Source organism: Homarus americanus, unplaced genomic scaffold (genome assembly GCF_018991925.1).
Source record: "Homarus americanus isolate GMGI-L3 unplaced genomic scaffold, GMGI_Hamer_2.0 scaffold55640, whole genome shotgun sequence".
In the NCBI taxonomy this organism is placed as follows: domain Eukaryota; kingdom Metazoa; phylum Arthropoda; class Malacostraca; order Decapoda; family Nephropidae; genus Homarus; species Homarus americanus.
Genome location: NW_024713650.1, coordinates 3,861,302 through 3,872,422, shown reverse-complemented (window position 1 = coordinate 3,872,422; position 11,121 = coordinate 3,861,302). Strand labels below are relative to the sequence as shown.

General features: G+C 37.2%; 1 protein-coding gene across 2 annotated transcripts in view; it reads right to left on the bottom strand.

Annotated features, from left to right (window-relative positions):
- Positions 1-5,027: 5,027 nt before the first annotated feature.
- LOC121873865 (ras GTPase-activating protein 1-like) overlaps positions 5,028-11,121 on the bottom strand; it is a 30,365-nt gene continuing 24,271 nt past the window's right edge. For both annotated transcript variants that reach the window (XM_042377691.1, XM_042377700.1), the window contains exon 19: positions 5,028-9,576. In XM_042377691.1, coding sequence (XP_042233625.1) covers positions 9,499-9,576 — 78 coding nt within the window. In that variant the 3' untranslated portion in view covers positions 5,028-9,498. The remainder of the gene's footprint in view (positions 9,577-11,121) is intronic.

The window sequence follows — 11,121 nt, the reverse complement described above, 5'->3', positions numbered from 1 at the left end:
TTACATTAGTAGTTGGAACAGTTAGTGCTATCTAGCTGCTTCAATTACAGAGGCCGCTTACCAATGGGTATCAAGTCATAAATGAGAATTTTAATTTTGTATTGCCAAGCCCAGAGCTATAGTCAGTGACCTGGCTAACCCACCTTCCTTCACTATGGATAGCTTACAAATCAGCCAAGACTAATGGGTTTGAATCCTGAAACCCATTATGGCCAACACAGATGATGAGCCGGTTGTGCACGTGCTTTGTGTTGTCACGACTTGGTGCCTTCTATACTAAATGCCGGGTGTCACTTCTAAAGATCCCTCTAGCGATTTGGCTGTAACAGGAAGACATAACTACTTAATGAAGTAGTCTCGGCCACTTTAAGAGTGTATTTATGGACGTCACTTGACTTTGGGCACAGCCATAAAAGTCCATTGGTCCCAAGTTTGAATCCCCAGTGAGAGCCATAACTTTATCTCCAGCAGCCTGTCATGAGTATGGGTCAGTACTGTACACACCCTCATATATACTGTATACCTCTCCTAGTGTAAAAGTTTAAGCTATATGTATATGTGCACAAGTTGACAACATTATTTTTTCTTACTTTAATGTTTATTTGGTTTGTGGGAAAATTATTACACGATCAACTAAATAAATAAAATTCTTACAAAAAAAGAAAAGTTAAACTTGTATATCAATTCCAGAACTTACTAACACCAAATATTTATCTTGTGGGGGGAAAGGTCATCTGGTGGCTGGTAAAATTCCAAAAGAATGCTACAACTTACTAGAAACTGACCATAACACAGAGTAGTAATTTAAAGTTGTTTCGAGACAAAATATAAACGAGTAAATAATTGACCATTTTCCCCTTGCCACCATTGCCTATACATTGCAGATATACCAGTTTAAAAAGACCATTGTTGAATTACATAAAATAAAGTAAAATATTATATTCAAGTTTGGCAATACTCACCGATTCATTCTTTTAAAAATCAGACATATTTCAGAGGTGCTTTTTAAGTTGCCGAAGTTTCAGTTAGATGGGGGAAAACCTGCATTAAAACTTCCATAAGTAAGAACACTGGGGCTGGACCCTTGCTGAAATACTGTAAAGCAAATTTTGAATAATAATCAATTGTGTTCACTGCCACTGATAAAGTCAACGCACTAATTACTATTATATTTTTCTCAACTGTTTTTTGTATGCAGTATTAGTATTTAGTAACAATGATTTAGTTCATTCAGTAAGGTAGGTTAGATGAAGTTTCCAGGTTTTGATACTTTTCTTAATTATTTTTGTACAGTACAGTATATTAGTGTTTAACAACGATAGAAAATAAGTGAGATTTTAACCCTTAAAGCCCAGGCAACACAGGACCTGCCAGCCCCCTAAAGGTATGTGGGGGGGGACCATTGTCACCTTATAAATGGGTTAATCAGTAAGAGAAAAAACAGAAGAATGTACGCATACAATATTTACACTCAACTTTTATTGTAGCATGGTTGGAGAGTTGTCTGGAGTGTTGATGAGCAGTGATGAAAGATGTGCTGTTTGAAGCTGCTGCTGCAAACGGGAAGTGATGTTGACGTGCACTTGCAACACACAGTTCTTTATTGAAATCACATTTATATCATATTTCTATCTTATAGCTACTTGTACTACAAAACATTTTATATTTCTATTATCCTCAAAAGAACTATAAAATACTTAACAGATCAGAAGACGAGCATCCATCACGATAGTTGCCGGGTGACTGACCACGAGGCACAAGTCTCGATAAAGAGAATATGCAAGAGCTGAGTTGCCAATAAAGAACATTGAGAAACATCACCTGGGGTCACCTTAGTGAACTGTTGAGGAATGTCACCAGGGCTTTAAGGGTTAAGATAGTACACTACTGTATAAGGTACGGGGCCACCCAAAACCCCGTGAGGGTATTCATCATGGGCATGGCTCTTCAGTCTTTTCCTGTGTCACACCATTGTGTAGCATCATTTTGGAATCCTCATATTATGTTTAAACAAAATAGTGCTAAAACTAGATGACTAGGCCAAAAGTTATTCCACAGAAGGACAAGAGAGTGTATCTCTCTCTTATAAATAAGCTTGAAATTGTTGAAAAACTTGAAAAAGGGACCACTGTATCTACCATTATGGCAGAGTATGCCATCAGCAGGAATATTTGTACTAGGAAGAAAGACCTCTGGAAATACAGAAAACCAAGACCAGTGTCACAACAAAAGAAAATAATATTTACCTTTCAAGAAGGAGAAGAAAGAAAACTGATTTACCTCTTGATAACAATAGTGATATTCACTGCCTGGCCCAAGAGAAGGAGGCATCACCTGTGTCAGGCTAACATAAAGAAGTGCAAGTACTGAAGCCCCATAATTGAGGTAAGTTGAATTTCTATATATTGTACAATAATCCTTACCATATTGATGTGCATTTCAACGGTTGTAAATGATGTGAAATTTGTTTTTTGTATTGCATTTTATACACACATGAGGGGGGGGGGGCTCACCAGTGTTTTGGCGAGACAATTGTAACATTTATTTGTCCCAGTCATCACCATCTTTATCAGTATTTAACAACTAGTATCTAGTATTTAAGTTCTTAAACATTGCTTATTTCCCTCTTTTTCTGTTTGCCACAATAAAAAAGAAACCTCTGTTAAAGTCTCTCAAGTTTTTAACCCATTCAGTGCAGCACTTTTGACACACAATAGGTTTCCATTTCTGTATACTTTATGGCACATCCTCGGTCACCTGCCAGAGGCAGATTGTTCTATGTGTAACATGTTCACATTGAATGCTAATTGTCAGACTACAACATTAAGCCAATACTGTATTAAAGATGACGAGCAAATCAAGCCCAATATACATTAGGTTATGTAGGGTTAATATGTTTAAGTTGCATCACAAAATTAAGCACACACAATATTAATTGTTTCAATAAAGTTTTCTAGACAGCTTCTGTAGAAGAGCTAGGACCTTCATTGGCAGATTACAAAGCACTTATGGCTTCCAAAGTGCGTAACATTCACAGTTTCAGTGACTATATCTGATGGTTATAGAATACCAATGCTAACTGATGGATGCTGCCTCTGCTTAACCTGTTTTGTTATTTATTTAAAATGATTCATAAAAGGTCATACAGTATAGATCATCTATCCGAGCCAGGGATTTACTGTGCTTTATTAATTTAAACCAATATTACTGTACTATTTAACTGCATCAAACACCCAGCGAGGGGTGGAAGCAATGCTGCAAGGCTACCAAAGTCAGTGTCTCACTGTCCATTTTCTTATGTGGATCTAGGATACTCACTTTCATCTTGTAGTGTACAAATTGAGTTTGTAATTTTTAAACGCACCATTTTATCGAGTTATTTGGTAGATATACGTAAAATAAAAAAAGTGGCAACTTTGCAGCGGACGGCCAGCCACACAGACTGTGATTGGAGAAATTTACTTTGCTTATACAGTCATGTGCCGCTTAACGTCTTAGATACGTGACGTTAACCGAATTGGACGTTGTCCGAACATTGCATTGTGAACTTTGTATTTACAGTATACTTACGTGTATGTGGAATATTGCAGTGTACTTGTACTGTACCAAGCATACACTGTTATACAGTTTGTAAACTTTTTATTTCATAAGTAAGGAAATCAAATTAAAAGTACTGTACTGTACACTACAATAGCCAAAAAACATAAACCAGTAACATAGACATTTCTTATATCTATCAAAACATATTATGGATATATAGTTACTGTACTGTATCATTATACGCCTGGCAGCACAATCTATAAGAACACGCGATGCATGCGTGACCGCGCCCGCTCTAAGGCCACTTACGTCCGCTACGTCCTGTTGTTTGAATGTTTTTTTCCCATATTTTCATGGGCCACGGACGTATATGCAATCGGATGTTGTTCGGACGGACGTTAACTGGCGCACAACTGTACATAAATATTTATGATACCTGATGCAGCTACTGAATATGGTATTTTGGACATTCTTCCTAGTCCCCTTCGTCCCTAGCAGCAAAGTAGGTACCTGCTGTAAGTCGAAAGTTGCGAATTCGTATTCAGGGACAAGTTGTTGGAACTTCCAATAACTTGCTTAGACATAAACCATTGACTCTTCAGGCTTTTACGCCCTTAACTCATGAGACATAAAGGCAAGCATGAACTTAGCATGCTTCCCTGTTGGGCGCTGTAAACGATTCTGCGCTTCACCTTGCACAAGGATGTAGGGGAGTGCCCAATAAATGAAAAAAAATAAAAAATAAATGGTATTTTAAAACATACAAGCATGAAAACAATATATAGTACTGCATGCTTGTATTTATTATATACACCAAGAGTTATGAGCTGTATTTAAGTTTCATGACTACAGTACAGTATTTGTAAGCAAGATAGCGACATGTCACCACTAGGAACCGGGCACACGCAACCCAGCTCACATGAAGCTAGCCAGCCATGACGTTACCACCACCACCACCACCACCACTCCATACTCCTGACAGACACATTTATTAAGTTATATGCCTGTAAGATATAATATTAAGCCACTAAACAAGTAGGAATAAAATGATAGTAGTGGTGATACACAACCCTGGCATATAATTGTGTTAGAAGCTCGTTATCTAAATTTTTCTCCCGGGGTGGGGGGCGCCAACCATATAAAAAATACTCCCCTCAACCACAGTAAAATGATCGTCTATTTCACTGTATTTAGTTTTTCTAATTTGGAATTTCCAAAAATAGCTGATTATGAATTGTGAAGGTATTAATGTACAGCATACAGGTACTTGCACAGTGGTTGCAAAGATATTGTTACCCTTTAAGATGGAACACTGTCAGAAAACTTTCTACTGTAGTGGGTTTAATTACTTCATGAAACCTGAGCAATCCTCATTGACTGCTTATGTTACATGCCCAATTGTATAAGCATATGATAAACCGAAAAGTTGTAGATATGAATAGTTGTCAGAATAATATGTATGTGGAGGTTTGGTAATAAAATAAAAGTTCAAAACACTAATATCATATTGTTAAAGCATCACTGTATAAACAATAACAAAAGACCAGGAATTATTTTTACATTCTAAGAATCACAAAAATATTTGACCTATTGAATCTTACACCACATTGGCTACTTAGGAACAGGAAATACAAACCAAGAGTTGTTTTGCCACAAACTAAATATGGTATCATTAGGACCTTGGTGAGTGTTCCAGCAATAACACTTCTTGTCAAGATGGCACAATATTGGTGGGCATCAACATGGCTCTCGCAAGTTAACCAATCACGGATTCATAACAATAATAATTTGTACAAACTATAGGAGTAAATCTGGAATATCAAGTAGCCTGAGTAGATGTTTTATTCTTGTGTTAGGTGGCAGCTGTCTTGCCAGCTTTCACCTTCACAATACTAGCCTCACCGCCATTATACACCATTAGTTCGCACAATAAATATTAACTGGTAAGAGGTACCAGTTTGGACTAGATCTTTTAAGTTTTATTTTTTTTTTTAGACTATCATCAAATATTTTAGTTCTGAAATTTATTTCATCCATATGATGGCCTTAACTAATCACTTAAAAGATGCAAACAGATATATTTAGTAGCTATATCAAACTTGGAGTAGGAATATTTTACCTGACATGTTAACAAGGTATATGTATACTTGTGGAATTAGGAATTATTGCGTAACCCCCTCCTCCCTCCAGCAGAGCACACTGTCTTCATTACTGTCAAACATTCCAAGCCTCCCAACTGCATCTCAAGTTGTGCACTCAGCATACGTACTACATGCAACTCTCCTTCCCAGTAGCTACTATATAATCTATCTGGCTACATATCAATGTCTTCAGGTGCCTCACACACACATATTAGGTATTTCCTTGCAAAACTTGCCCAAACATATTTACACTCATTTGCTATAGTTTACAAGCTCTGTGATACAGATGAGAGAATAAAGACCAATTTTGAAATTTTTAATTTTTAACAAGTAACCTCATGACTGGTCAAGATTTTGTTTTTTTACTCATATGCAAATAATGCAAGAAATGTGGCTGCAAAACCTGCATCTCTCTCACATATTTTTCACCATAGGAAATGTGCACATCAGGTATTAACTGGTTGTATCTTGATGAATCAATAAAGTTCCTTTAACTACTGTTACCAGAAGTTATGAATGTGTGCATGTGCCAGCTTCACAGATCCATTCACTGATGCATTAAACACCCCCATCCTTTTGTATTATTCTTTAGGGCAGGTGAAATGAAACACTGCCATCACAATTCTGATAATTCAATACAAAATCCATTATCAATGGTGCATCCAAAATAAGAGCAGAGACAAAGCTGCTATACCAACAGGTAACACAAGGTAATCAACAATACATCCTGTACCTTGTTCATATGCCCCAATAGATTCTCAATCACATCACATAGGTATTCTTCCCTCCCAACAAACTTGAGGTCCCAAACATGACACTTTTGAACACTGTCAGAGGTATTCTCCATTATCAAGGCTTTGAGGAGTAACCTTTAAACTATTTAGACAATATATAATTTGGGGCATTGACCAACATTTCCAATAAACCTGACTATACTGATATATCTTCAAAACTGTTATAACCTACACAATCCATGCCACAAATCATAAACTTAGTCTATTATTTATTTGCAAAAATTATAAAGTAACAAGTATTAATAAAATTTTAAACATAATATAATATAATGAAAAAATTTGTCCATGGCTGGTCGCTTGATTTCCTTGTCCAAAATACGAGTTAATCTAAATACCGTACTATCATACCTCTTACAACAGACGAGATACTTCTTGAGGCTGGTCCGCTAAGTGAAATATCCGTGGAGATGTGTTCTTGCGAATAGCAAAATTAGTCGAAATGATAAATAACTCCTTTTATATACGAACACTTTCATCAAGAATGACTAAATAATGATTACATGTTCCAAAATAGGTCATAAACACTAGAAAAAAGTTGCCGTTATTTAGAAATACAAGTGATTTTTCACCACCGTTGCCGTATGAAAAGTAAAGATTAAGCGACAAGCAAACCACTCTAGCACAACGATAATAAAACAAAAATGGCCATCACGAGTGACACTACTTAACGTTTACATTCCAAAGAAATGAAACTAAATTTAATAATTAACACTCACCAGTTAATTTCAACGAAGCTTGATGTGTGGTTTACCACCTCTGCCTTGCTCCCATTCCTCCAACCTGATGCTTGCTTGCCTGAACTCTTTATATCACTTCCATTTTCACGTCCATAGTAATGACTTTCCCGAGCACCTTGGCTGGTTTACCAACACATGCACTTGCAGGTGGTTTCCCGGACATAATGGGCATAAAATGTTCACAAAACACATGGAGATAGTGAAAATGTGAAGAGACCTACCGCGATGCAACGGACAAGACTCTTGGCGGGCTACTGTTTACGTTTTGAGATGATTGCCAATCGGCTTAGAGAATGTAAGCAACAAAGACGACAGCAGACTGTATCGTGGGTTCTTTTTACTAATGTTTGATTTTTCTTGAATAGAACTATAATTACTATTACAGTACTGTACTGTATACCTCTACAGTACTTATTAAATGATTAATTTTTCCTGTCCATTAAACAAAATTCCGTTGGCAGAGGCTCCATTAAAAGAGGTATGATAGTAGATTTTGAATTATTATGAAGTTTAAAAATCAATGTAGTAGGTTTTGCTTTGCAGCAAAAATCACACAAAATTAACAGGCATTAAATCTTACACCAATTGCAGTAGTAGTCTGAGTAGGTGACACTGATTCAGCCAACCACTGCTTACCTCTGCTCAAAGGTATTTACTGAGAAAGACAAAAGCATGTTCTGTTTAACATAAATAAACTGAAGAACAATAACATAATACTGAAAAAATCATCAGATTTCATGTTATTTGTTCAAATGAGAAAAAGGTAATCCAAAATCTTGCAAATGTAAAGTTCAAGAACTCCATATATTGTGGACTTGGTCCTTCATCCTCTTTTCACAGTCTATTACATAAACTGCTCTTTTAATGCCATCAACCACCCAAGGACTCTTGCACATCCCAGTCACCTTACTGACATGATGAAAACAAATGCCTCAATAATCCAGGTTCTCTATTTAAATCTGTCCATTGTGAGAAGAGCAAGCTGTGAAGAGTGAAGAAGCTGGGATGTGTTACCAAGACACATCCTTGATGACTCCTGGCACAGACTAGACAGAGCATTCTTAAACAAATATATATTCACTAGCATGAGGACACTCTACAACCAGAGTAGTCACACTGCCACACTCACGCTTGTTGCACCAATGCAGTTGCATGCAATACAGAAATACATGGCACCTCTCTCTTATGGCATCTAATGGGGGAATGACAGAATGGAAGAGCCCAACTAGCCCGTTAGCACCATCACAGCACAATTGCAAGCTAGACCTGAAAATTTATTTCATTTACAGCCATATTATTCAATTCCCAAGGGCTAAACTCTCAAACTAGATGCTTTATAATGCTTAACACCTAATATTGGCATCCAGCCACCACATGTAACTGGCAAAGCACCTTTGGCAGCCATCAATGGTACTTTAGCCACAGTTGTTGCCATCTTGAGCTTCCATAATGCCATCATATCACACATGAAGTTCAGCCTTACACTCTCTAGCTACCTCAATTTATATTTTTAAAGATATTCTTTCCAAATAGAGTTAAGTATCTGATCATATTTGCACAAACATATTGATCAATAGAACAAATTCAAATATATATCCTCACCATACAATCAATAGTGTAAGAATCAAATGATGTTTATACCACATGCAAGTTAAATCTTAAAAACAATTTGGCTTGCACAGTGTTCCTCTGGGTGCAACAGAGGAAAGTCCAGAAGCGCTGCCAACTGGTGGCCACTTGTGAGATCATTGTGGTGTAAGTCATGGGTGAAGTTCTGTCTACCGAGTATGAGCTGCACTAAATTGGCAAGTCTCCACTCCACCAGGTGCAGGTCTGTGTATACCACCCACTGCTGCTACACACCACACTTTAAAGTGGGATTATTACCAGTTATCACCAACACTTTGTGCATAGTTGTCATCAGCCAGTGAAGGAGTTCATCATGTCTCTCAACACTCACACCATTTACTTATTGATAGGTCACAGATACAAATTTCAGAAGGTCTAGCTCCTATACCACAGGATCCTGGCGCTTTCACTGAAGAGTCCATATCTATCCTGGGTATCTTGTTTTGCCGACACTGTGCTGTACACCCAGGACCAGCCTTTGTGTTGGGAACATTGGGCACTTGGGTGCACTGACATTTGTCTGGGTCACTATACTTCTAGTAGCCCAAGCACATGGCTGGACCGACACCACAAGGCCAAAAGTAGGCTGATACCACCAGGGCAAACCCAGGCATTTTGGGTGCACTAACAGTCCACAGGGCCAGGAAGGGGCCGACATCACCTCATCATCTCTTGGTACTTTTCTTTGTGTTTCTTTAGCATATCTGTCACAGTGACTAATTTTTTCAATGTTAACTGAAAAAAAAACAAGAGTTCATAAAAACATTTGAATTGGCAATATTCAACTAATAATTATTAGTTAAATCTTGCCAACAGAAGCCTTGCAACCAATAAAGAATGAACAGCATACCACACCCATATACAGTGATATCCACATTAGCCGAAACAATTGGTGCAGAGCTATTCCGGGGACAAGAGCTTTCCGGGTAACAAGACGACTCCCTCAAACTCGGAAAAAATCCCACATCCCAGGAATTTTTCCATGTAATGCGAAAAGTTTCCAAGTCTAAACTACGCATCTCGCACGGACAGACACTATTACACATCGGGATGTTTCTGGGTGCTCGGCAAAGTTTTCCGAGAGTCTAAACTACGCAGCTCATCACCTCATCTCCCAGACACTCTCCCATTGCATTCAGATCTTGGGCATGAGCAAAAATGTTTATGGTTAACGAAAAAGTGTATAAACTTTTATTCACAACATCTGTTCTAATTATGTTGAGAGATGAATTTGGTGCCATTATGATCCAGAATAAATTCTCTACAATATTGTTCACATAATAGGTCCACAAACAAATTATTTTGACAATATATTGATAGGGAACACTGTACTGTATATGTATGTATATATATATATATATATATATATATATAATGTAAGAAATGTTGATACTGGAGTCGATAAAATGAGTTCTAATTAAGTTAGAAACACTTCTTCTTTTTTTTTATCATAATAATCTTGAATAGGTTTTCTAAAAGATTGGTTAAATAAATATATTTTAAACAACAAATCTACTGTACATGATACGGGCATGAATGGAGCTGTGTGAAACAGCCAAGACTGAAATTTTTTCAAGTCTAAACGATGCATGTTGCACAGAGCTGTATTTATTTATGCAAACATGAACAATATATTGTAATAAACAAAATAATGTATACTACTACTGTATTGTACTCACCAGCAGATGCTGTTGTCTTGAGCCTATAGTAGGCAGACACTGTCCACTCTGCTGAATGTGTTACATAACTGTAATCACTTAATAAATCTTAACACTTTCAATGGAGGAATAGTGGGTCTCATGACCTGAAGATGTCTTGAATAAAGATGTAAGCTAAGATGCTCTAGTGTTTTCCACTTATTGAATGTACAGTATAGTTTATGTAACTGTAATCACTTTTTACATCTTAATACTGCTTTAACACTGTATTGTTGGCTGATTGTATCCTGGTACAGTAATGTACTACAGTACACTACCACACAACACAAATTTTAAGCAAAAAACAGCAACTAGTGAAGGAACAACCATTTACAATGGCAGCAAAATATGAACTAAGCATTCCAAGCAGCTAGGCCACCCACGCGCCTGGAGAATGACAAGGGTGGATCCAGGAGTGGGGGTGTCTTGGGAGGTCCAGTCCCCCTTTTCATCAGAAAATTCCAATACTTTTTCTTCGTTGCAGAATTGCACTCAGGCATATTTGTATAGTAAAAAGTAGTTACTATTGACCTCAGAATATCTCCTAATATCAGTGCACATGACTTCAAAATGGCCTCAAAAT